General features: G+C 47.1%; 10 protein-coding genes across 10 annotated transcripts; 6 read left to right on the forward strand and 4 right to left on the reverse strand.

Annotated features, from left to right (window-relative positions):
• Nucleotides 1-1,059: 1,059 nt before the first annotated feature.
• On the reverse strand, nt 1,060-1,964 carry K444DRAFT_629609 (uncharacterized protein; the record flags this gene model as incomplete). The annotated part of the gene is made up of 3 exons (XM_024883082.1): nt 1,060-1,272; nt 1,319-1,663; nt 1,713-1,964. 3 exons carry the CDS (start codon nt 1,962-1,964, stop codon nt 1,060-1,062), a joined length of 810 nt encoding a protein of 269 aa, XP_024737108.1.
• Nucleotides 1,965-4,511: 2,547 nt separating this feature from the next.
• K444DRAFT_589363 (P-loop containing nucleoside triphosphate hydrolase protein) lies at nt 4,512-7,019 on the forward strand (the record flags this gene model as incomplete). Its single annotated transcript, XM_024878103.1, has 8 exons — nt 4,512-4,656; nt 4,708-4,826; nt 4,876-5,520; nt 5,593-5,770; nt 5,829-6,015; nt 6,067-6,139; nt 6,194-6,604; nt 6,656-7,019. 8 exons carry the CDS (start codon nt 4,512-4,514, stop codon nt 6,803-6,805), a joined length of 1,908 nt encoding a protein of 635 aa, XP_024737109.1. The 3' UTR covers nt 6,806-7,019.
• Nucleotides 7,020-7,358: 339 nt separating this feature from the next.
• On the forward strand, nt 7,359-8,554 carry K444DRAFT_528767 (glycosyltransferase family 2 protein; the record flags this gene model as incomplete). The annotated part of the gene is made up of 2 exons (XM_024874752.1): nt 7,359-8,206; nt 8,257-8,554. Coding segments are annotated over 2 exons (1,146 nt in total), but the record flags the coding sequence as incomplete, so codon positions are not given.
• Nucleotides 8,555-10,968: 2,414 nt separating this feature from the next.
• K444DRAFT_643141 (uncharacterized protein) lies at nt 10,969-12,573 on the reverse strand (the record flags this gene model as incomplete). Its single annotated transcript, XM_024884827.1, has 2 exons — nt 10,969-12,072; nt 12,136-12,573. 2 exons carry the CDS (start codon nt 12,571-12,573, stop codon nt 10,969-10,971), a joined length of 1,542 nt encoding a protein of 513 aa, XP_024737111.1.
• Nucleotides 12,574-13,265: 692 nt separating this feature from the next.
• K444DRAFT_663394 (uncharacterized protein) lies at nt 13,266-13,801 on the forward strand. The gene is made up of 2 exons (XM_024886826.1): nt 13,266-13,469; nt 13,524-13,801. Exons 1-2 carry the CDS (start codon nt 13,327-13,329, stop codon nt 13,726-13,728), a joined length of 348 nt encoding a protein of 115 aa, XP_024737112.1. The 5' UTR covers nt 13,266-13,326; the 3' UTR covers nt 13,729-13,801.
• Nucleotides 13,802-14,902: 1,101 nt separating this feature from the next.
• Nucleotides 14,903-15,598, forward strand: K444DRAFT_399107 (uncharacterized protein). Its single transcript, XM_024872506.1, has 3 exons — nt 14,903-15,054; nt 15,158-15,213; nt 15,268-15,598. The coding sequence occupies exons 1-3, from the start codon at nt 14,989-14,991 to the stop codon at nt 15,434-15,436; spliced, it is 291 nt and encodes a 96-aa protein (XP_024737113.1). The 5' UTR covers nt 14,903-14,988; the 3' UTR covers nt 15,437-15,598.
• Nucleotides 15,390-17,203, reverse strand: K444DRAFT_561359 (uncharacterized protein). The gene is made up of 3 exons (XM_024876933.1): nt 17,074-17,203; nt 16,508-17,013; nt 15,390-16,443 (listed from the first exon to the last, which is right to left on the reverse strand). Exons 1-3 carry the CDS (start codon nt 17,120-17,122, stop codon nt 15,760-15,762), a joined length of 1,239 nt encoding a protein of 412 aa, XP_024737114.1. The 5' UTR covers nt 17,123-17,203; the 3' UTR covers nt 15,390-15,759.
• A 1,786-nt stretch (nt 17,204-18,989) lies between these two features.
• K444DRAFT_612814 (uncharacterized protein) lies at nt 18,990-19,382 on the forward strand (the record flags this gene model as incomplete). The annotated part of the gene is made up of 1 exon (XM_024880212.1): nt 18,990-19,382. A coding segment is annotated over exon 1 (224 nt), but the record flags the coding sequence as incomplete, so codon positions are not given.
• Nucleotides 19,383-19,732: 350 nt separating this feature from the next.
• K444DRAFT_612815 (uncharacterized protein) lies at nt 19,733-20,058 on the forward strand (the record flags this gene model as incomplete). The annotated part of the gene is made up of 1 exon (XM_024880213.1): nt 19,733-20,058. A coding segment is annotated over exon 1 (284 nt), but the record flags the coding sequence as incomplete, so codon positions are not given.
• Nucleotides 20,059-22,000: 1,942 nt separating this feature from the next.
• On the reverse strand, nt 22,001-24,169 carry K444DRAFT_663397 (uncharacterized protein; the record flags this gene model as incomplete). Its single annotated transcript, XM_024886827.1, has 1 exon — nt 22,001-24,169. The coding sequence occupies exon 1, from the start codon at nt 24,140-24,142 to the stop codon at nt 22,001-22,003; it is 2,142 nt and encodes a 713-aa protein (XP_024737117.1). The 5' UTR covers nt 24,143-24,169.
• Between the last annotated feature and the right edge of the window lie 1,445 nt (nt 24,170-25,614).

A 25,614-nucleotide genomic window follows, 5' to 3' on the forward strand; every position in this document is an offset into this window, starting at 1 on the left:
TTCTCCGATTATGCTGGCTCGGTAGTTTGTGTCGGAATACAGTCGGTCCGATCCAAAAGCGACAAAACGATCGCCCTTTTATATCCATAATAACTTTTTAACCACAACCCCGAGTAATTAATACTAAGTAATGTAATTATAGAGAAGAACCAAGCGAATAAAACCTATCAATCAGATTTTTAATGCGATTTGTGGTTAATTAGTAATCGAGTTTTGAAGTGCACGGACGTTTCTTTATATTCTCTTTAGTAGTAACTCTTAAAATTTAAGCTCTTACTAGATATACTAAGCTTATAGAAGCTTAAGGAGCCTTATAAGACCTTATAAGTTTAAGTTTAATTTATTATTTACTTAGGTACACGTGACTTTCGTGAAATATTTTGGCGTTTTGTATGGTCAGAAATCAAAAAAGTAAGTATAAAAAGTTTATGATTATAATCACGTGCAGCCTCGTATACTATACGAGATGTGATTTTTTTACTCTTACAAAACGCCAAAATTTCTATGCGAGCTCGTATAAAAATGGTCACGTGCTTTGTAACTTCTGTAATATTAAAGGTATTAAAAATCGGAGACCAAGGAAATAATTACTATAAGATATACGATAGTTCCGATTAATATGATTTATATCAATTAGTATTTTGGTAGACTTTTTTTTTTGGGTCGCTTTTGGATCGGATCGACTGTACGGTGTTTTGCGCCTTCTTGGTGTCAGTCACGGGACAGTCACATGATGACTGGCACATCTGCCTATTCGCAAGGGTGGCTGCAGAAGCCACGTGCCCAGTTATCCAGGGTGGCACGGGTTTGGGACATCAAGCAGTTGTTCCTCCTTCCGTGTCGATCTCCCCGAATAGGCAAAGAAGATTTCTTCCTCGCAAGCAGATGACGAAGGAAGCTTCACATTTGACGCCACTACCATATATACATCTGGTCCCGCATATCTAAGTACAGCCAAAATGTGAACAGAGGAAATAACACACAGCCCTTTGCTTGATATATGCACATGAAACTAGCCCTGACCATGCAGCTCGAGATCTCCTATCGGTGCACAATTATCTACCGACTCGGTACGTCAAAGACCGGGGTCAACACATCGGTTGATTTGTTTTCGTCACCTTCACTTGTAGTTCGTAGAGAGAAGTCAGTGTCTTGCATCCCCTGTTCGCGATCAGAGCCGGTATTATACGCTACCGCCCCTTTCTTCTCGAAATGGTAAATCATCAGGGAAATCCAAAGTGTATTAGAGAATAAGGAGATGACAGTTTGCCCCTAGAGACATTAGCAGTATTCGATGAAGAGTAACCATAACACTCACTAAGAGGACTTCTGTAACTCCTGGAAGTAGTAGGGCTGCCACCGAGGCAGGCAATGTAGCTAGATTCAAGCTAAGAACGAAGGTTGAAACTTTGGCTGTCTTGAGGACGTTTCCTTCATGGATTTGACGAAGCGAGAAGCAAGCGGGAAAGCAATGAGCGGTAATAGTTGCAACAGCGACAAATATAAGACTTCTTTCCTCGTGATCGCCACGCAGGATAAAGGCAAAGGCCAACCAGAACAAGGCTAACACAGCGAGACTCATGAAGAAGAACACCCATGGGAAATATCTCCGAAAGTCCAAGAGGGGTGCACGACCAAGGTATAGCCTCGAAGACATCATAGCCTGTATCTATGGTTAGTACGTGGGGATTTGCTTCTGGGAAAACACGCACGTGAATTGTGAGGCTTAGTAGAAGAGACAGGGCTTGTAGACCATGCAATATTGCCGGCTTGACCTCCTTCTCGTTATAAACAACAAGTATAACCTCGCCTGTAAAGATGCATATGATAAGAATTACTTGGACAGAGAAGTACTTCCAAGACTTCCCCCGAGGGTGACGCCATTGGACGATAGCGTCTATAATATAAAGAAAAAGTATGAGAAATGCGAACAAGTACACTACGGTAGCAACTAGAGCGGCCATGACTGGAATGAGTGTAAGGCAATGATTGGTGAGAAGGTAAGCAGGTGCAATGGGGAACGAGGGGGGCGCATGCAGATTGCCTCGTTCTGTAGGTTCTTCTTATACATCGAATTAGATCCCCACATTGGCTCGCTATCATGGCTTGATGTCGTTGCCGTAGGAGGCCTAGCCACATGGGGATCAGAAATCTCAATTTCTGCAGGGACCATGGCTTCGTGGTCCCTACTCCGTGCCTCATTCTTTCCAGGATCATGAGTCCATGGTCCCTGCGATTTCCAGAAATCATGGCTTTTTGCGGCCCTTTCGTTTTCCTTTCATGGATCATTACTCTGCGACCCTTTCCCTTTACCTTCCGGGACTAGCGGGACCATGAGGCCATGGTCCCTGCGATTCCAGGGATCATTACTCTGCGGGCCCTTTCCCTTTACCTTCCGGGACTAGCGGGACCATGAGTCCATGGTCCCTACGATTTTAGGGATCATAACCCGATTGGCAAATGTTGTGACCTATCTTCGCAGTTCAGTCTCGTGTTCAAGGCTCCAGTCCAATTGCATAGCACTATCGTTCATGGACCATGTTGTCTACGTGGGGTATCTTGATTGTTTCCCATGGCCAGTGCAACATGCGGAGCTGTGCATCCAGTTCAAAGCGTCATCTCTCCCACGCTCTTCGCACAATCCATCCATGATTGTTGAGGGGCTAGTGTACCGTTCTTTGGGGATAAGAATCCTATATACGATCCCCGATGTCTCCGCAATATTGCCTTAACTCAATTCAGATCTTAAGAAATTCAAGCCCTAGTGCCTCCCCAACATTGCCTTAGCGTTCCATTATTGCAGAACTGCAGTACATTGCTGCATGATGAGTTGACGAAACCGTCTTGATTATTCAAGGATACTGCAAGCATGAGCTGCAGGTTCGATGAGCCACATCGATTGGCGAAGATGCCAGCTACAATCATGGACATATTCGTCCTGCAGATATGTGCTTCTCTCCGCGTTGTCCGCACGAGGGTACCATACGGAGAGAGGTCAATTGGTGGGACCCAGGGTCCTCCTTGCAAGCTATGAAAGACATCAACGGAATTTCATCCAGTTCAATGTATCGTTTCTCCCCGCGTTATCCGCGGGGAGAAGTGACGAAGCCATCATGATTATCCAGGGGCGTACATCATACCTCAATCGTGGGCCGCCAGCCGCCTCGGGGATGAGGATCCTGTTGGAGAAAGAGTTCATGGCGTATCGATTCTGCGGTTCCCAAAAATGGAACGTCTCCGTGTGGTACCCTCTTCATTGTTGGTGCCTCCAATTGGTTAAGGCAATGCTGTAAAACATCGAAGCTCGTATGCAATATCCAGGTCCAAACGCTCCACATCAATGTCTTACTTCCCCCACATTGCTGTATGGAGAATCGGCGAAGCCATCTTGATTATCCAGGCGCCAACGCATCATGCTGCGGCCGTGGGCTACAAGTGTATCCAAGGGATGAAGGAATCAGCGTCCCTAATCGACCGTCCCGCGCTGGCCGCGGAAGAATGGACTTCCGTTGCGGACAATGAGACGGAAACGAACGAATATAACATATCCCCTCATTGCCTCAACTCAATCGAGACGGAAAGTGGTGGCTTCCTCCACTTCCATGCTTTCCCCAGAATAGCATTACCTCAACTGAGTTGAGCTCTCAAAGACGGAGAGGTCCTACCGAGTAGTTGGGACTGCAACATGCGTACCAGCACTCCGCTTCCATCTCCCCCACGCTGCCCGCATCGTAAACCAATAATTATTCAGGGGCAAGTGCACCGTGTCTCAGTTGTGTGCCTCGAGCTGCTTCGGGGATGGATCCTGCATACGAGCCCTGGTGTCTTTCCACATTGCAGCATGAATCGGCGGGGTCATCTTGATTATCAAGGCGCTAACGCATAGTACTGCAGCCGCGGGCCGTCAGTTCATCCAGGGGGTGAAGGAGTCAGCTTTCTTAATCAACGGTCCGGCGTTGGCCGCGCATGAATGGACCTCCAAATGAAGATATAAGGGCATAGATCCTCGCTGAGGTTTTGATCATCGCCTTCTGTGTTCCCCAACATCCAGCTCTTCAGACATCTTTCCGAACCTTCTCACTCCGTATACATCTTGTCCAGTACGTACCTAATAGCATCTATCATCCCAACGTTGACAATGGCCCCAACAGAAATGGTTCACAACGGTCCCCCATTGTTCCCACCAGAGTCCACTACGCCACCGGATAGTCCACGTCTATTGCCTGTTATCGCATTGAGCGATGACCAGGCCATGGAGATGGCAATTGCGACCGCCGCCATAAAGGTGGCTCCCCCGAACCCACCACCCTCGCCCGAAGCATCCGTTGTCAAGTGTCTCGAGCGTCTCGAGCGTCTCGAACAGCTCATCATTGAAGCAAAACTCTCGACCCCGGCTGGGAAATCCGAGGATCCCGTGCCTGTCGCCCCTGGAGGCAATCAGCCAGAGGACGTGGCAGCTGAAGCATCGAGGCTGGGATTCAAGACGGTGGACGAACGGTACGTCTCTAGCAATGTGCAAGTTCCAATCAGCTAACAAGCTACTCTCATCTAGTTGGGACGGGAAGGCTCACACGTATGCGATTGTGGAATCTCTAAAACCAGCAGACCAGGTAACTGGACTAGACCTATACATTTTTGTAGTTCGTCGTCGAGTCGGTCAGTATATCAATGCTGCCTCATCTTCACTGGCTAACTGTAAATCTCCAGACAAGAAGACAAAGGTGACGACCTGTTATGTCGATGTCAAATCAGAGCTTCTGCGAGATATTTTGAGAGATGTCCTGAATGATATCAAGGGGATTAGCCTGAACGAAAGCAAGCTTTCTGTAAGCTATGCCTGCCCTGTATTGAGACCGGCTACTTACTCTAGACAAGGTCGAGCAGAACCTACTCTATACCACCCTTCCCGAGCTCGAGTTGTGCAAAAGCCGGAATGAAATCGCTCCTCTCGATCAAGAAGGAACATTACATCTCGGATTGCTTGTGGACTACCTGAGAAGCGCATATGCAGATACGACCCAGAGTATACAGTCTCTACTACCCACCGGCGACATTACGTACGACCTGCTCTGGGCCCTCTTCAAGCCGAATGCCTTGGTCTATACCACATGCTCCGGAACACATAAGCCTCGATGTGTCAGATACAACTTTGGCGGGGAGAAGAAAACCATGGCGGGCACGAAATACTGGAGTCTCGACTGCAGCTATCTGGGTTTCAATGGCGAAGACCTCGGCTTGTTCCCGATTGAATTGAAGATCGCCAAGTTCCGTGGGGCAAAGTATATCAAAGCCCTTGAGGCTTTCCCACTCCAATATCATGCGGAGGCCAGAACGGTTCGGGCCGACCTCCTTGGATGCGGACGGAAGTTCATGTCCTTGAGGGGCACTTACCATCGTTGCTACAATGGCAGTGCCTTTTACGTGCGTGATGGACAACAGGTGGAAGTACGTATCGATGGTCGGATTATGGTTGATGCTGCCTGCTTTCGAAAGATGAATCCAAACTATTTCAGGCCGACAGTCATTAATCTAGACCACGATTTTGACATTTCGGCCTTCCTTGAACCGTTTTGGGACACATACTCTGACGAGGCCTCCAGTGAAGCATCTTCTGACGATGGCTCGATTGTAACATCTTTTGACCTGGCAAGTGAAACATCCCCTGACCAATGCGAAGGCAGCGTTGTGGGGCAGGCAGAGACGACAGACGAATTCCTCCTCATTTGCTGTCCCACAGTGCCAGGGTTTAGCCTCAGACACAAGCTGTGGGGTAAGATTCTTCTCTCCTAGTAGCGCAAGGCGGTCAGGCTGATCTGCTTGGTGTATAGTTGAATTCGCAGTTGCCGATATAAAGGAGATCGAGTGGTCCTCGGCGCCTTTCGACTGCCTAACCCTACCCGATGAGCAAAAAGAAACTATAATGGCTGTGACAGAGACCGAGGCCAGTCGCGATCCAGATCACGAATTTGACGACTTCGTTAATGGGAAGGGGCGTGGCGTCATTGTTCTTTTGCAGTACGATACCCCGATTATCGTCTTCTGATAAATACTGACATATAATTCAAGCGGCAATCCTGGGGTGGGAAAGACGTTGACCGCGGAGGCGATAGCAGAACATCGCCAGAAGCCGATATACTCTGTATGAGGACATGTCTCGCATTTCGATAGAATACACCTCGTCTAACATTTCTAGATATCTGCCGGAGACCTGCCGACCGATACAAGTCAGCTCGAGAGCCAGCTCTTTAAGATCTTTCAGGTTGCAAGACATTGGGATGCAATCCTGCTGCTCGATGAGGCAGACGTATTTCTCGAGAAGCGTGCACCCAAGGATATAGTCCGCAATGGCGTCGTCTCAGTGTTCCTCCGCACGATGGAATATTGCCAAGGGATCATGCTCCTTACAACAAACCGTGTAACTGAGTTCGATCCAGCAGCTCTTTCTAGAATTCATCTGAAGATGAAATATGACGACCTGAAGAGTAGTGCGAAAGGCGAGGTATGGAGGATTTTCCTCAGTCGGGCGTGTACCGCCTACGGAGATCCAATCATTTCCGATGGCGATTTGAAACGCCTGAGTAACGCTCATTTCAACGGTCGGGAGGTAAGGCCACTCGCTGCAGACCTCAAAGGGCATTGCTGACCGAGGAAACAGATCAGGAATACAATTGCTATAGCTCGTAAAATAGCTATTAAGCAGAAGAGTATTGTACTTTTCTCACACCTGGAGAAGGCTGTGGCCGCGAGCAAGGAGTTTCTGATCGAGTTCAATGGGCCAGACCATGTCAGTAGCGTTTTTCTCTAGTGGGGGCATGGTATTATGGATGCGAAGGCTTTGGAGGATTGGTGTAGATTGTACAAATGGGCTTGTAGTCATGTTTCGGTGGGAAGGCGGTGTATAGACTCAGGGAAAGTGTACCAGATTGCAGATATAGGTGGTGTGTCTTTCTTTCTTTCGGCCACTTGTAGCCAGGGAGGAAAGCACGTTGATGAGGAATGCATAGGCAGGCACTGGTGCCATCCCCACATCAATTTTCTGCTTTTGTAAGACTGCAGGCTGCGTGAGTGCAATGTTGACCCGTATGTGACTTAGGGGTATTGGCGTCTCTGATCCCATTATATATATGAGCCTTCTTCCCTCGTGTAAAATCTTCAAACGAGAGTCCTACCTCGACTCTGGTTCTAGCCGGCTTCTTTATCATGTGGTCTACCGGTTTCGGAGTCGATTATCCAGGTTTGATGGGGTGTTGGTATTTCAAGTCCCTTACCCAGCCAAAATGGCGGTTTATCATCCTGTTGTGAGTGTTGCCATCCAAGTCTCGGCCGGAAGAATATTGACATATTATTAAAGCATTGCACGCTACTTGGGGCTCGTCGTCAACACTATCGCTCACTGGCGATACAAGTCAATCCCCATCCCAAAAAGCCCGACTTATTCCTGCAAAGATGTCACGATTATCCTTCCCACTATCTCTACCGATGTCGACGAGCTTCGACAGACGATACAGAGCATATTGACCTGTAACCCGTTCCAGATATTACTCGTCACTACAGAGCTTCAATACACCACTCTTCGGAAGTTTTCCAAATCAATAAACGCAAATAATCTCAAAGTCCTCAAAGCCCGGGATGCCAATAAACGCCTCCAAGTCTGCAAAGCCATCCCTCTCGTCAAGACCCGTATTACAGTCATGGCTGATGATGATGTTACATGGCCGAGTACTATCCTTCCTTGGCTATTAGCACCCTTCGAGAATGAGAAGATGGGCGGAGTCGGGACATGTCAACGAGTAAGACGTCTCGAAACCGGGACATTTATGGAGTGGTGTTATAATTGGCTAGGTGCTGTATACATCGAACGACGCAACTTCGAAATATCGGCAACGCACTATATCGACGGAGGCACTTCATGCATGTCTGGAAGGACATGTTCTTTCCGAACTGAGATCTTACAGGATAAGAACTTCCTGTTAGGATTCACAACGGAGACATGGAGAGGGCATCTCCTCAATGCTGACGACGATAACTTTGTCACACGCTGGCTAGTTGCAAAGAAATGGAAAACCTGGATTCAGTATAACCGGGAATGCGAGATTGAGACAACTCTTGAGAACAATCCCAAATTTCGCTGTCAGTGTAGCAGATGGGCAAGAAGTAATTGGAGAAGCAATTACACAAGTCTATTTATAGAAAGACATATCTGGCGGTAAGTCAAAACTCTACAGGAATGACATTAGCAACTTAACTATTATATAGGCAACAGCCTTGGTCTACTTATGTTCTACATCTCTCTATGTTTACAAATTTTGCTATTATCCGCGATCCTTTGCTTCTTTGGTCATGCTATAATAGTACTTCATCCTTTGAAGATCGTGCAAAGATATCTTTACGCGTTGCTTTCTTAATCTGGTGGCTGGTTACTAAAAACATCAAATTGATCGGGCTTTATAAGCGCAATATTCGGGACCTCCGATTTATACCAGTATCCATTTTCTTTACCTACTTCCATAGTTATATTAAGGCCCAGGCACTTTTTACTCTGAGCGAGGTATGATTTATCCTATTAATTAGGATATCTAGAATCTAATCTGTATTACAGATAAGCTGGGGAAGTCGATAGAGGCGGAGAGTAAAGACTGAAGATTTAAGGTATTATGATTGTCAATAAAGGAACGGAAAAGCTGGTGAATATTGGGCATCGTTTTTGTATCTAGGCTTCTAATTGTAGCTTTCATGGACATTCAAATTTTCCAGTATGTGGTCGGAGGGATTGCGAGGGGACGGTAGATAATTCAGCCCTGGTATCGTGCGTCTTCTATGGTAGTGCAGATCCGTCACCGCCCACGTGACCATTTCCTCGCTTAAATTTGAAAAAGGGGGGTTGCAGCTTCAATGGGAGTTTATTTTTGTGCCCTTCAGTCTTTGTAAAGGTCAAAATAGCCGCTTAGAATCGAGCACGCGGGATGTTGGAGGCGCTCTGTAGTGATCCGGCACAGCTGTGCCGAGCGAGGAGTCTCTTCAGCGAGCTTGGCCGACTTATCGCAAGCATCGGCCATGTGGGGAAGATTGACGACTTCACCATCAAGCCGATGGAGCAACATTCGTTCCTCGTGACTGGTCTCAGCCGACATACCTCGTCCCAACCCTCGTCCGGCGGAGGGACTGTATCGACTACAGAGGGAGGCCGTATCCACAGAAATACGACGTGTACCCGACCCCAGGATGGCAGAGCCGTTGATGCCGGGGCTCTTGCACCGCGAAGCGAGCCGTCAAGCAGCGACGACGGTGGTGGATTGAGCGACAGCGATTCCGAGTCTAGCAGCGACGATGACGAATATTCGAGCAAGGGCAAGCAGGGCCGTTCGAGCACGAGCAAGCACAGCCAATGGTCAGACCTAGACGAGTAGCGCTTGCTAGCATACAAGAAAGAGGACAAGTCTTGGGAATGGATCTTCCGCAAATTCCCAGGCAGGATTCGGCCCGCAATATGTATACGCTGGAACATGATACGGCCCGGAGGCGAGTAGGCTTCCTCCCGCAGGTAAACAGGCGGTAGCTCAAGCTTTGTATGCCTACTTGTCCCTTGGCGTCTGCTGGGACGAACGTCTGATATCCTTCTGCCTGCTAGTCTCAATGTGGGAGCAGGTATGGTCGAGGGAGGCGGTATTCAAGGCAAGGAGGATAGGGGATCAGATATATGGGTGAGATAATACAAAAGAAATAAAGAGGTTAATATTGGAAGGAGACATGAGGCGCTACGCCTTTACTGGAAACAATTAATATACTATCCATATTCATTGGTATCCTGGTATCACTGTCTCATACAGGACTCCTTGGAACCCATTTAATTAACTCGTTCTTTTCTGTAGTAGTTACGCTACTGGAGAACAAGCCTTGAGAACATATCCCAGGAGGTCGGGATAAGCTATAGACGCATTCCCACTAGACTTTGGAACGACTTGCTTGACCTTATCTCACAAGTTCCGTTAGTAAAACCTGTGAATAAACTGGGTTGGGAGTCGCCTGTATCGCCCCAGGAACTAATTAAGGTACTGCAACACTTCCACCGACGCCTTGTACCTACTACTCCGCCAGGTATCAAACCCCCAACGCCCGCGCCATCACCATTCGGCAGGCTTCCCCTCCACCTTATTCCGACTCAAGAAATCGAAAAACTCCTCAACCGACTCGAACATTACATCCAAGAAAGTAGACGCAGAAGAAAAATGCTGTTACTCATGGGCGGGTTCAGAAGCGGGACACTGGGGATAGCTCGAAGGGGAAGAAAGCGTCACCAAGGAAGATCCGCACATGTGAAGAAGTACCGACTTGAGACGACACAGTCTATGCCGATTATACTTGGGGCGGCTGGAGACGAGGTCGATTAAACATCAAAGCAGCATATCATTTCTGACCTGCAGTACGTCCGTGAACCTTATATCCATTTTCTTGTTCACTCTCGCTGACTTTCGTCCATAGCTCCTTCTTCTCTCCCTTCACATCATACAATCCCTCCACCAACACCCGGTATAGAGGATTCTCGAGCTTGCTCTGCTGCTTTTCTTGGGAGAACTCTCAGACTTTAGGGTAATGAAAGACGGACTGGCACCCAAAATCAGATGTGGTCCGGTGTAGAAGTGAGAGTACAAATCTGCGACTCTCAGTTGAAGAAATTCAAAGGGTGAAAAATGGACCGTCTTCTTTCTCTCCAAGGCAGTACCTGCGCTTCAATCTTGTTTCTGTCCCTAGATCCTTCCACGTGGAACTCAGCTAGACAGGTTATTGAGATAGCATTTATGTTGATCGCTATTTATTCGTGGGCAAATCGCATGACTGTTTGCTTCAAATACAAAATGGGCCTTCGATCAACACCCTGCCGCCGTCCGAGCCCCACGCAGACCAGACCAGATGAGATGCTCCCTCAATGCTGCGTCACCTACTGTCACGTCGAGGCAATGTGAGCTCAGGTTATGCCTTGGTTAGAATCACCTCAGTCCCAAACACTTCTCTTAATCGGTCCTTGTACCTTTCCTCTTCCTCGATCTTCCTCTCAATCACCTGTGCTGCGCCAACACCCCAATACGGGGCCATAACTTGATCAAAGATCCGCATTTCACAGTGTTGTGGACAAAACAGCCGTTGGATATGCTCGGTAAAGACTCGACACAATCCTTTGGGGCTATTTATCGCATGAAAGTACCAAAAGCTTCCAGTCTCCCAACACTTCCTCATTATTGGTGCTTGATATAACGCCTCTCCAACCATGCCCCTTTCTTCTTGTTCGAAAGCTTCGAGGTATTCCAAAACGAGTTGATGAAATGTCTCAAGATGTTCACCCGGTTCCATCTCATCTATAGCCCGCCCAGAAAGCCAGTATGGAGGGCATTGTAGTTGAATCGGTAGGGAACATGCCCATTCCAAGTCGATTAGAGAGGTAATATGCCAGTCATCATCAACAAAGATATTGCTCTGATGGAGATCTGTAAGGGTGAAAACAAAAGGCCCGTAACGAGAATTGCGCGGCGAAAAGTGATGAAGGACTGCACGCATCGCAGTTAAAGCGGCCATTTGCTGCTGACCGTCATCTTGGTCGTGGATAGAATTTGGCTGAAAGGAAATACGGTTATCGTGACAACTCAAAAGATCAAGAAGGTAAGGTTCCACAGTTGAATAGGTAGAGCTTCTGCTGATGGCAGTCGGGACACCTTCATTCTCCAATGATTGAAGTTGTAGGGTTAGAGGACGGTTGGTCAAGGTTATAAATCCTTGATTGTTCAAAGTCAGAGACCCAATCGCTGCCAAAGGAGATTTGTTCAGCGACAGGATGATCCGAGCCAAGCCATGGAAAAGGTTTGAACGGCGAGTCTTGTCGTGGCGGAAGGCCTCCCAGGTGTTGGAGAGCATTTTCCCCTGCGAAACCCTACCTATGATGATATAGCCGGTATTCAGGGTGTCTTGATATCTTCGGCTGATGTACTGGCATGGAGTTGGAAATCGAAGCCACGAAAGCAGGGTCCTTCTCGTATGCCACATTAATCGAGCGAAGAGAGGTGTTTGTTCTGGAGCCGTGAACTAACATGATAGATGGTTAGCAGACATCCGAATAGAAATGGATATTGGCTCCATTGAACGTACGGTCTGGCCATTCGGAAACCCAAATCCAAACAAATACGGTATCGAAATGTCTGGACAGTTTTCTTGAATCCATAGATACGAAGCAACCTCGCAACGAAGCTTCTCGTCCACATTGCCTGGAGACTTTGCTTCTCCAACTTTGTAAGGCAGTGGAATCCGAACGAGTACCGAACGCACATTGGAGGGTGGGCTGATGTAGACAGGTATGCAAACGTTGTAGCTGCCAGATAACCAGGTCTGTACGTCACTAACTCGGCACTTCTTCGCACGGAGGTGGAATGAGACAATAGCTTCGATCTCGGCCTTATGGGCGGACAAGTAACTAAAGAATTCTTGTCTTTGTCGAGGATATCCGATTTGAGCGAGCATGTTGTCGTCGTCATTCAGAGCCCGGTCTAGCGTGATTCTCCCGTTCAGAAGTGGTAGTGTGTTCGACATGGTGGGGTTGATCTGCAATGGCTATCGGGAGACGGCGTTGGCTATTGAGGAAAGGATTTGTTTGGATGAAGATTGCTTCATGTAGCTGGATTTTGGCCCCTGAATTGGACTGGACTCCTGTCGTGGGGTAGCCGCGTTCCTGAATTTCAGCACCCGCTTCGGCTACCGTAGCTAGCCCTACTGGTTTCCAGAGCCCCATGATGCGAACATTTCCAAAGTTGCAGGGCTCCAATTGACCACGTTGACGGCGCGGAAGGTCCGATTCGATTCGGGATGCTGTCTCGCATCACGTCAGAATTATTAAGCTGGATATATGCACTTACCCCTCCATACTCCCCTCCCCCCCGGTTTAAAGGTTAGCGTGCGGGTCCGAAAGACTTCCTCTGATTTGCTTTCGAGAAGATTCCAGCTATCTGATTAGCTGGATCACCTTGTTTGCCACTGTATTTTGAGCACAATGCAATGCAGTGTAACACCATCGTACTACCGCATAGACAGACCCGCATCCAGAGCGGGGGGTACTGTTCCTTCTACAGTACGTGTATATTTGTTATTTGAGGCTTACGGCGCATATTGGGGCTCGGAGGCTCGGCTCGACCCTTCCTACCGGGGAGATCGTGGGGGCCCACTACTTTAACCGGGCGTCGATATCACCCACCACGAGTAGCTCTGGCCACCCCACTGGAAAGGATGACTGATTGAAGTTATACGCAATTACCAGATCAAACCAAATCTTCCACAGACACAGAACAAATGTCTTTTTCGTATGCCATTTGGCAGATCGACGATGCGAACTTGAGCTACTATTACAGACCTGAAGAAACAGCTTATGGAATCTACTATAGGTTGAAGCAGCCGGCGGAAGGCTTTCCTGAAGGTTTCTATGCATCTGAGCGGTAAGCTAAGGTGTTTAACCCATAACAGACGAGCTAAATCTAAACCTCTTCTAGAGCTCAAGAAATGGCAGATCACAATCAACAGTTGCAGATGGCACAAACCTCTGGTGACTCGGCTAAGAGGGAAAGAGGAAAAAGGGTGGATGACGACACCACTCTCCCTTCAGAGAGGATAAAAGCTGGTGCGAAAGAAGCCGGCGGACAAATCCTATCTTCTGGTGATATGGCGAGGGGATCTCGCAGGAAAAAGACGAAGTGATGAGAGGAAGGAGGCTGAGAGATCACCGCCCTGGGAATATCCAGAGAAATATTAAAACACTCGTGGATCCCGCAAATAGCTATATTAAATTAAAGTGATTGATGATTTTGCTACCGTCAGCTACTCAGAGTGGTACACAAACTGGTCCACTTGATCGGTTGGTATTGTGATCCGATGTATGACATCCTCCAAGCTTCCAAGAGTTCCGATTTGCGCAAGGGTTCCTTATCTTTCCCCACCTGTTCTGCAGATTATTTACGCTAATTCCAGAAACTTTTCCATTCATCGCCCGTCGCGTCTTTGCCCATCCCAATCTCCCATTACTGTACAATTTCCAAAGTTCCAAACTGCTGCTGGTGCTCATGGCTGGGCTCTCTGAGCGCCAACTCAAAGCAATCAACGATAATCCTATCAACAATGCCCTTGATTCGTTAATATTAGCGCAAGGCTTAGATGCCCACTTTGGGAGAGCTGACCACGGCAAACGCAGGAGGTCAGTAGACGGTGACCTGCCCGCGAGAAAGAGGGTGCGGATTTGAACTTATCTTATTATTATTTTAAGCTCTTTCGAAAAGCTGCTGCTGCAGTACTGGAAAGTCCATCCAAGGTTTTAACAGGGTCGGGCAGGGCTTGTTTTTGGGACTGGTGATGGAACCCTGTGTGCTGAGGAACGGGACGACGATAACGTGCCGAGCCGTGGTTGATGCGGCAGAACAATTTCGCCGCTTTGACTCCTAGGATTCTTTTTGGAAGCTGGTTAGCGCAATCTACGCCCTACGCGGCTGAGGTGCGGCTCCAGTTACGGAGAAAAGGAAGGGGAGGGCACGAACCGTGCCACCATCAAATGAAAACTCTGAGCTGTGCCCTTCCTACGAATAGGTTGATTGGATCAGACGGCGTACATTGCAATGCACGGTAAACGCTTGGTAATGGACGTGAGACATTGGCCACATTTCTCATGTCGAATGCAGAGATGCATAGTCGATCTCTGCCAATCAATTCTGTGGGCAATATTGTGATGTGCCTGGGCTGCATCGTATTGTTGGTCTTCCCAGCAAGGGCGATAGTTGGTTCAAAGGAGAGAAGCAAATGAGTCACAGAGCCTTGTGCGACGTTCACAATCTGTTTGGGGCGGCATGCGGCTCAAACGAGTTCACGTTGGCGGCAAAACACGCTCTCGCGACCACCATTGGCTCGTAGCCAAGGCTTCAAGGGAAGAACAACTGGCTTCTGCCTAATGCGAGCCGAAGATAAAGCACAATGTTCTCCCACTACTTGGTCAGGACATCTCAAAACGACCTCCATATCCATTCAGCACAGCCAGAAGTACGTCTATCTTCTATCACACTAAAGCGTGCCCAGTCCCGAGCACGACCTTTAGATTCTATCATTCCAAAACTCCAGCTGGCACAAGCTAACTTCCAATCAGGTAAATTGCAATCCTATCAAGCTCCGTTCGAAACTACATCGATCTACCTTCGTTCAGTAAGGAGTCATCACCCCAAACACTTGTAGGATATTAACCGAGTTATCAAAGAGCACTACAATGCATAACACAACCTCAACCCAAACCTTCGTCAATATGGCTGCGGGCCTGGCGCCTGAGCTGGTCGATTCCGTTGAAAGTGCTTACACGACCTGCGCCAAGCTAGGCTGTGGCAAAGAAGTCAAGCGTGGAACGGTGTGTGAATGCGGGTGGCAGAATTAGCTCTGCGTAACAGCAGGAGAGATTGAAGGCCGGAAAAGAAACTCGCTACGAAGCGGCATAGAGTCTGTCATTACTACGTGTATTTCGTAATCCTATCTGCGAGGCGGTCTGAGAGATTATCGAGGAATATCTTTAAATCCACTAGCATTCCTGAGCTGGCTTGAACACTCTGAGCTAGCCATGGCAATATTGACCAAGCCAATCCTGCCCATTACAACCACGCTGACAAGGTATAAAATGGTGTTGATAAGATTTCGGCCCACAGTCTATTGCGCGTGCAATGGAAATGAGTTCCCTCTATCCAACAGATTTTAGGAGATTACCTATGAGAGAAACTCATCGATCAGTTTGGAGTACCATCCAACCTTTCCATTCTGATACAGCCTCATCGCAGTTGCCAATTGCTGTCTTCTTGAATCCCCTAGCGCTTCCGATAGACAACAGCTATTTCCATCGCTTCTATTCTCCTCCTGTCTCACAGCCGCCACATAGTCTATCTGGTCCGCAAATTTTCGTATTAGATCAGGGCTCTTGGGAGAGCCTTCTTCATCGTAGTTCCATGGTGCATCCATAGCAGGTGGAACTGTTGAAAGAGTCAAAGGGAAATCTCCAAATACCTCCCACGGCCCAGCGAAGGCTGTTTCCCAGTCAATTACGCCGAGGACGTGATATTTGTCATCAACAATGACATTGTTGTGGCCAAAGTCACCATGGCAGAGAGGAAACGGGCCGTAATCGCGGACAGACAGTCTACCAGCTAGCTTGTTGATGGATTTTGTGAAGGAGGCGACCGAGGGAATGATTTCGGCAGCGTATGGGCCGGATGCTGCTCGTAGTTGCTCGTCTAACATACCAAATTCAACTTTGGCCGCCCATGCTTTGAAGAACTCAGTTGCTGTGTCAAAGGGGCCTCCCAGCCCTGGTATTGGGCCTTGTTGGTACGTGCCGTTCCCGTTCATAGAGACAATTGTCCCGATCTTAGGCAGCTGTACCGCGGATAGCTGGACCTAGGGCAGAGAACAATTCAATTAGTTATCCCTATGTGCTCCGAATACAAGTCGCTTTACCTACATGGATCTTTGCTAGACTGCTCAAAAAGGCTTGCTTATACTCAGGTGGTATCTTCATGCCCAAATCCATTCCTACATTACCCTCCAAACAGTCCATTAACATGAATGGTGCTTTCATGCTGCAACCACTTTTCACCTCAAATGCGTGGATTTGGGGGACAGGTATTCTGGTCTTTCGTCGCACAAGAGAAATTGCGTTGAATTCACAATTCATTATGGTCTTCAGAGCCTCTTCATCGGAACCAGATTTTGCTAGAGGAGGCATTCGGAGCCGCGCCACCCATCGGGTTTCATCTGCAAATTCGATAATTCGAACCATGTGGTTGTAGCCAAGGCCAATATCCGGGAGTAGCATGCAGTTAATGCCATTCCGCTTCTTGGCTGCGTAATCTAGGAGTGCAGGCCAATCCATGGATGCTAAAAACAGCTCGGCCCGTGAGCGAAGCGGACCTTCTTGTAGAGAAGAGAAATAAGTCCACTGATACCCGGAAAAGGCCTTGTCATTTTCTAGACTGCTGTCAGTGTGCGCCGACGACCAAATTTGAAGGCGGCTTAGGGCGGACTTACGAGAAATGTTGTCAGAGGAGGATTTCAGCTCCAAGGCTTTACTCTCCATTGCGTAAAATAGGAGGGGAAGACCGACTTCAAAAGCTAAAAGAACCTATGGCTTCGACTTGATATCCACACGTTTTTAGGTGTTTAGGAGGAAGAGTAAAAACTCTGACGTGGTAAACGCTTGTACTGCAGGCAGATGCAGGGTTTATAGTTAATCCGTGCCGGTTCCTCAATCACGTGAATTATACCCTCAGGCATTTATTCAGCGGATGGGTGCCGCACTTAGTCGAGCGGGGTTACATCTGTGCCAGCGAATAGCTGTAACAAATACTAAGCGTAATAAAACAATCTGACGCTGCAAAGGTTGATGTAAGGTTATTACTTGAGAACGGAGATATGAACAGGATAGCGGTTTGTAAGCAAAAGGCTATTCTTACAAACTGCTATAAAGATACAAAGCAAATTTCGGCTAAGAGTATTAAAGAGAGACAAGGCGTGGCTAGGAAAGACGAGCAGTCAATTTTGCGATTAAATTAAAGAGATATATAAATGGTGCAAGTGAGACAGCCTTACGTTTGCTGATACGTATAACACAGCCTCAACATTTCCTATTTCAGCATTCTGCTTCAACTCATACCACGCGTGCACACCTTTATCCACCAACTCCCAATCATCTTCGAGGGCCGGAATTCACTTATATATATAACTTATAAACTATTAGCAGCTATTGTGGGAGGGAAACTGCGACAAGACAAAAACCCACATAAAGTACACCAGAGCGCAAAACGTGACTTGACAGCAAAACAACAAATCAAAAGCGTAAACAGTAAAGCATAAACAGTGTACAGTGTGCAAAAGCTCAATTGATTGAATACTCAGGAGGGATTGTTCTCTAGGACTACAGAAAAACCAGCTTTCTTATGTGATTTCCGCAAGTCACGTGCAAAAGGCCGCGGCCTTTTCCATGTGACCAAAACCTCAAAACCGCCAAAACAACATGATTTTTGGAAAGTACGGCCTGCCGTACCACACTATCCTTATACTTCTAATTTTAGAATATAGTACGGATTGCTTTTTCCTTTAGTAATAACTACTATTATACTATTATAACCTTTACCTTTGGTATTACTCCCTTGATTCGATCTCAATACTCCCTAGCAACTTAGCATATTAATTTCTTCTTATTTTGGTCGAGATAATGGTTATAAGCTATTTAAAGCCTCACTACTTTAGGGAGCTTATCGGGATTGCCCTTGCATTCAGGATAATAATTTTTCTTAACAGGCATTTCGGCAAGTAGCAAAAGATTCAGAAATAATTTATTTGGTAGTGAAGTGAGTTGTGGTGGTTGAATAATCATTATTTAAGTGGCAGTTAAATTTTTTTGGGGCTGTTGGGGGGTATGGGCGGTTGGCTAGTGGATACTTCTACTAAGCGAGCCACATTTAGCGATTCTGCCATAAAGGCGGTATTAGGCCTATATCGCTAAAAAAAAAAAAAATTACAGCGCAATAGCCCTGTAACCATCGCTAAAAAAATAAGTCCGAAATTTTAATTAAGGTTTCTTAACAAATAATAGATAAGACTTTTAATTGAAAGGGATAGTTTTTACAAACTATCTATAGCTATACTTACTTAGAATGGCCTTTTATATTATATTTGCACCCTTATTGTGTCATCCACTTGTACTATCCCTTCGTCCGGTGAGACATTGCCACATTAGCGGCCGCACATGAATATCCCTAATTTAGCCAGAACATAATCCAAATTAGGGATATTCATGTGCGGCCGCTAATGTGGCAATGTCTCACCGGACGAAGGGATACAGTCGCTTAAGGAAGCACAATCACGTGTACTATTGGTTATATAAGCTGCCCGCCTAAAATACCTGTGACGTGCTAAGATCTCCTTCGATTCCAACAATCGTCCTTATCTTCTAACTCGTCTCGCAACTCAGTCTTTCAACTCGTCTCGCACAATTGACCAGCGCGCCCTCGATGGACCCTCCCAATTTCGCTTGTTTCAATAAGCTACCCATCGAAGTAAGGCAGAAAATATGGAAGCTGCTTGCTCCAGAGCGATTATTTGAACTCTGTATTGAATATGTTCCACGGATAAAGAACCAGCAGACGGGCATATATGAGCGCAACCCAGGGGCAGTTGTACTTCGAGGAAGAGTATCTCTATCTGCTAATTACAAAAGTCTATCTGCTGATTGTGATTTGTTGAACAGGACGGAGAGACAGACACTCAACTTCAAATCGCAAAACGAGTTGTGCCTAGCATTCCAACACTTGGTATTTTTCTGGCCTGTAAAGAATCGCGCGAGGTGGCCACGAAATTTAATACCACGAAATTTAATGCAGAAAAGGACAAAGTGATTGTGGTCGATGCAAGGCTCGATCGCCCACCGACTGGGTGGGTTCCGGGGTCTGGCTCTTACAGGCCCAAGGTACGAGAACTTCTGGACGGGGGTCTAGACCATGGAGCATTCAAGGAGGCCCTCAGATCTCCCAGGCACATCGCAGATTTCGTGTCGGAGGCTACGGTAGATGGCATACGAAACAAAGCCGAGGCATGTTACGACCGAGCTTGGAGCCGATTTCCTGAGATGGAGACTTTCACGGCTATTTTACCTCGCAAAATAGAACCACATTTATGGAGCGCCTTTACAGAAGAATGGCGCAAGTGTGATACGAATTTAGCGCCACGGATGTCTCCAATTAAGTTGCTCGTCGCGCAAGATGAGTTTCTTTTCTCTAGTTGGATCATTCTAGATAGAAGGGAGCGGTATTTTCAAAACAAGAGCGAGTGGGAGATTGAGTGGAAAACTATACAACCTTGGGGACCGGAGGAGGGACAAAGAACCCCGGCGAAGATGGAGGTGGTTAAACGCGGAGGGAGGGCTGAAAGGAGACACTTCTTGCAAAGGTTCCTGGGTAGTGAGGTGGGGGCGAGGGAGGAGAGGATCGAATGGGAGGCAGAGGTCAAGTGGTGGGGAGAGGCAGAGAAAGCGCTAGCAGGCGACCTCCGTTATTCTGTTAGGCGCCAAATATATTAAATGTGCGGACTCCCTTCCCTCCCAACTACTTAACCTTCCTCCCCTTCTTGCCTCGCACAATATTAGCGGCACCCGTCTTGTCCACGTGGGAATATATCCCGAACAAGGATACGGTATATTACTAACGCTGGAAAGGCTATGGGTCTCAGTTAGCCATTCCCCGACAATTCATATGCAGAGTGCCACGTATACCTGATCACCTCTAATCACGACACTTGTTCGGCGCTTCCCACCTCCAACTCACGCAATAAGCAAATCTGAGATTTTTGGTAGCACCCCACCAAAATCTCCCCTTTTCGCCCTTTAAATTCTCTTGTAAAACTTGCTCCAAGACTTTGATCTCTTCCGCCAACGGAGTCCTCCTGCGGTCAAGGCTTCCATTAAAGTTCGGAAGAATCAGGGCGGTCTCGAGGTGCTTTTTGCAGAAAGAGAGAAAAGTCAAAAATCATCTCAAATACTAGAGTTAGCTATCTTACGCCTTGTAACAAATCCTTATTAATTAATTTCTCGCTTAGTCTAATATAATAAACAATATATATTGGATAGAGAAGGTTAGTATTAATCCTAGGTAGTATAGTTAAATAATCTTTGGATAAATTTTGGTCGAGACTTACTGCTTTCCAGAAGCCTTGGGCTGCTTTCACTAGATATTATACTCGTTTGTCGCGTTCGGTGACTTTATTTGGAACCTTCTTACGAAAGTATTCAAGGATAAAATCATTTGAGGATGGCGGAGAGTCAGTCGGTGGGGTGCATATTGAAGTCAAGGCTGGTGAGGAGAGACATTTTGCAATTAGCACCTTCTCAGACATCCCAGCCATTATTCAAAAAGCCAAGAAGCAAGCGATCATAAACAAGATAGGAAATACCTAATTATGGCGGACCTTGCAGGCCTGGACAATGTGCCAAACAGAGCCAGCAATCAGACTAGTACACTGCAATTCATGGCAATCGACCGCGAGTCGTTTTCTACATCCTTATATGGATGCGCATTCGTTATGGTCACGATAGACGACGGGCAAACCAGCAAGAAGACAAGGACTTGGGCAAGTGAATTGCGGCGATATAGGCAAATACACGAGGCCGGGGCTGGGTAGCAAGATTGTTTGCTACAAAGGGCTTCAGGAACGATACAATGAAGCTATTGAATCAAATGAACACACGAGTTATTGTATAATCTACCTAGTTATGTCTAATAAAGATATCGCTTGAAGGCCGGTTCCTGTCCGTCCCCTGCTTTTGCATCGTATTGACGTTTTGCCACAAACACATCCACTAACTCTGTCGCCCCCAGCAAGGTGGGCATTCGCTCCACCCATATGGAAAACTAATGAACAGGCAGACTTGGACAAATGGCGGGTCTGTTTCTAATGAAATTCCACACAGCACGATTTGTGAGCGCATCTCTCACTTTGTTATGCACTGAATTCGAGAGCAACTTATCAGTTTGAGTAGTTGAGGATAAAAAGGTAATGGAGGAATGGGAGCAGTTAGATTGAGTATTACTATTATGGAAAGTCTTGGCAAGGTCGTGAATGGTAGGCTACACTTTATATTTTATAAAACTCGATTTTTTTGGTATTCTAATTACAAGCACTTTTATAAACGGAACATATTGCGAAACATACAAGCATATAAACATGCAAACATGCAAACAAATAAACAAACATATAGATCGCACTACGTAACACTAGGAAAGAAAGTACTGGAAGGAAACAAATAACCTCTTATAAGTAACAATATTCTTCCTGATCCTTTTGCGTAATATGCTAGTAAACCATTAGAAGCGAGAGGGAAAGAAGGAGTATTATATATATACCTCAAAGTAAGTAAATTTCTCCTCCACGCTTCTGGAAAATTTCCACTCTCTTAAGAGACCTATTGCGTCTTATCCTCCCACATATCGAGAAACTTTTCCTGTTGTTTTTTATTCATAGCTCCATCCTTAATTCCATTAAGTGCACACCACCGTTTTCGATATCTTAGCATCTTCTCAATATCGTCATCCTCTTCCTGTTCGGAATTCTCTTCCTGTTCAGTATCCTCTTCCTGTTCGGCATCCTTACTCTTCCCCTTTTTCGTCTCCTTCCCTTTCCCTTTTTTGGTCTCCTTCCCTTTCCCTTTTTTGGTCTCCTTCCCTTTCCCTTTTTTGGCCTCCTTCCCTTTCCCTTTTTTGACCTCCTTCCCTTTCCCCTTTTTTGTATCTTTGCTATCTTCCCCCTTCCCCTTCCTAACGCCATTGCCTTCCTTTTGAGGTGGCTGGTTGCCGTCATCCCCTTCATCGCAACTAAAGAACTCGCCATCGCTGCCGTCATCGCTGCCGTCTTCGCTGCCGTCGTCGCTGCCGTCATCGCTGCCGTCGTCGCTGCCGTCGTCGCTGCTGTCGTCGCTGCTGTCGTCGCTCGCTTGGTTTTGAGTCTTTAACCACATGCTATGTTCCGCGGCATGGGTTCTCGCAGCCTTATAGATTCTTTTGTCACAATCTTTAGCGCTAGGGAAGAGGTGCTTGATCGACGATCGTGTCTCCCACGTCCTCCAGACCTTGTTGTCAATCACCCATTTAACGTAAACCTCCGTCACTGGGAATCTTCTGGCCTCAGTTACCTTTTCCCCTTCGGAGTCTACCCACGTCCTCTTCGGTTCCAAGTCCGCTAAGTCACCCCGGTAAGTCACAGCCAGGATCCCATCAAATTCGTCAAAGGTCCGCACGTAGTTGTCGTATTCGTCCTTCTCGTCTCCATACCTGTATTGGGGGCCAAACCATGGGGTATTGCGTTTATCGAATTTTTTGAGTGGTCTTGTAGTATGAAGGTACCTGGCAGCCCCCGGAGGCCCATATCGAATCATTATGTGAGTTGAGAATCCTTTCTTCCTCCAGTGAGTAACCACCCCGTTACGGCTGTTGTTTTTGATCAAACCTGCATCCTCAGGCTCTTCTCCGTTAACGTCTGTTTCTTCTGGATTCAACTGGCCCGGCTGGCCCGGCTGGTTCGGCTGAGGAGGCGGGTTCGACTGAGGAGGCGAGGGAGTCCGAGGAGGCTGGTTCGACTGAGGAGGCGAGGGAGTCTGAGGAGGCTGGTTCGACTGAGGAGGCGAGGGAGTCTGAGGAGGCTGGTTCGACTGAGGAGGCTGGTTCGACTGAGGAGGCTGGTTCGACTGAGGAGGCGAGGGAGTCTGAGGAGGCCGGTTCGGCCGAGGAGACTGAGAAGACGGGGTACTACCCAATGCGGAATCACCAAGTCCGCTATTGTCTGCTGGCTCATCCACAGTTTCGCCATTTCCGGTGTTTTGGTCGGAATTGGGAGTATGTTTTTTACTATCGCTGAGGCCAGATATATCAGCAATTCCGGAGTCGTGAAATTCTGTATCCTTACCCTTGCCCGGGCTTGAGGTAGGACCTTTATCCTTACCCTTGCCCGGGGTCGAGGGAGGATCGGAACCGGAAGGACCTGCCACCGACATATTGATTTTCTCCTTTAGCCGCTCGTATTCTTCTTTAACATTGGAACTCTCGCCGTTACTAGAAGAGTCGAGAAGTCTCGATAGTTGTTTTAGTGTCGTCTGGATCTCGACTTGCTTGTGTTCTTCTTTAACGTTAGAACTCTCGCCGTTTCTAGAAGAGTCGAGAAGTCTCGATAGTTGTTTTAGTGTCGTCTGGGTCTCGACTTGCTTGTGTTCTTCTTTAACGTTAGAACTCTCGCCGTTTCTAGAAGAGTCGAGAAGTCTCGATAGTTGTTTTAGTGTCGTCTGGGTCTCGTCTTGCTTGTGTTCTTCTTTAACGTTAGAACTCTCGCCGTTATTAGAAGAGTTGAGAACTCTCGATAGTTGTTTCAGTGTCGTCTCGTTCTGCTGTCTGAAAGCAGTTGCAGCGGCACGCGCCCTGCGAGCACGCTCACGATGATTGACTCCCGACCTACTAGCTTTTTCTTCCCTCTCGGCTATAGCCTTGCGATTCTTTCGGAAAAGTTCTTCAAGTTCGCGATGGGGTGTGGAATCTAATTCGGGGAATGAGTTTTCCATAAGGCAATTTTTCAACTTGGAGGTTAGGGAAATCCAGCTCTTTATACGTCGAGTCTCACGCCATCTATATTATTATGAGATGATCCTTCTCAGAAACTGGATGGTGGAGAACCAGAGGTCACCTCGAGCAGAAACATATGGATGGCTCCACCATTCTTTCCTGGACATGGGATCATCTGGGAGGCAACAAATGAGGGGTCTTCTTTGTTATGTAGTGGATCCCGTCCGTTTCTTGATGGCTATGATTAGCCCATCTAACAAACCCATGAGTTTCATACAAGCCCGATCTTTATTTCCCCCAAACATATATTGTGGGCGGTGCACAGAACTCTCTTATGTCTAACTTACTCACGGGCTAGAAGAATCATGCGATTTGTCTGGAAAACCGCCATACTTCAGAGACAACAGAATGAAGAGTCCACTTGCCATAGCTTTGGCATTCATCCTTGTCCTGTGCTCGTTGGGAGCGGTAGAAACATCACGCCAACGTTATTGTGAGTGAATCGAGGTCGCAGTATTCGCATTTTCTAACATTTCCACTCAGCCTCCCATCGCAGACGGTCACGCACGCCATCGCCAAGAAGGACTCGATCTACACGCTGACGATCGAAATTCCATCCACACTCCCTTCTAGTCTGGTTTTCGATACAAGTGAGCTTCCGTCGATCTTCGCACCTACCACCATACCTTCCAGTAGCTACGCAACTCACACCACCTTACCAATGCTTGCTGTCATTGCTGCACCAGTGGCCATATTTCTACCTTAATTAAATGCGTGAGGAGGATTCTGGGGATTTGAGAAGCTCCTGTTCTGTTTTAGTGAGAGGCGTAGACAATGCTAAATTGAATCGAAATAAATTATAACCGGGAAATAGCTCTGCCATTGCATCCTTGTTGCGAGTTTAGTACGATTAAATCTCCTTGCATTACTCATGTTCTATACCCTGACTTCAGATGAGATTTAGGAAAATTTTTAGGTTGCCTGAAACTTTCATTCGTCTTGGTTCAATAATACACCATTCTCAGCCACTTCCTCCACCCTCCTAACTATTGCTGAGTAAAGTCCAGCCGTGGCACCGTTGGGGCCTTGATACCGAGTATAGAGAGAGCAGAATCTTTGTCGTGTTGAGCTGGAGAAGTCTCGATCTTCCCCTTTCGCCTTCGCGCCAATTCGAAATCCGCCGCAGTTTTTGCTATAGTTCCACCACGATCCTTGGACTGTCAGATTGGGATGCGATCTTATCAACCCGTTTACCTACCATTTCTACCTGGGATGGCCAGAATGGGCGGTCCGTGTTCGTGAATGTGTAAAATTTGCCATTCCTTTTCATCGAGATGAACATCTCCACGTCAGACTTGATACCAATTGTATAAGCCCTGTAAAATAAATTCTTTTTCGATTTGCGAAATTGTTCCGCCTTTTTCCTCTTTTCCATCATGGTCGCGTTCCGTGAATCGGTTTGCTGAAAGTA

Source organism: Hyaloscypha bicolor, assembly GCF_002865645.1.
Source record: "Hyaloscypha bicolor E unplaced genomic scaffold K444scaffold_61, whole genome shotgun sequence".
Lineage (NCBI taxonomy): Eukaryota > Fungi > Ascomycota > Leotiomycetes > Helotiales > Hyaloscyphaceae > Hyaloscypha > Hyaloscypha bicolor.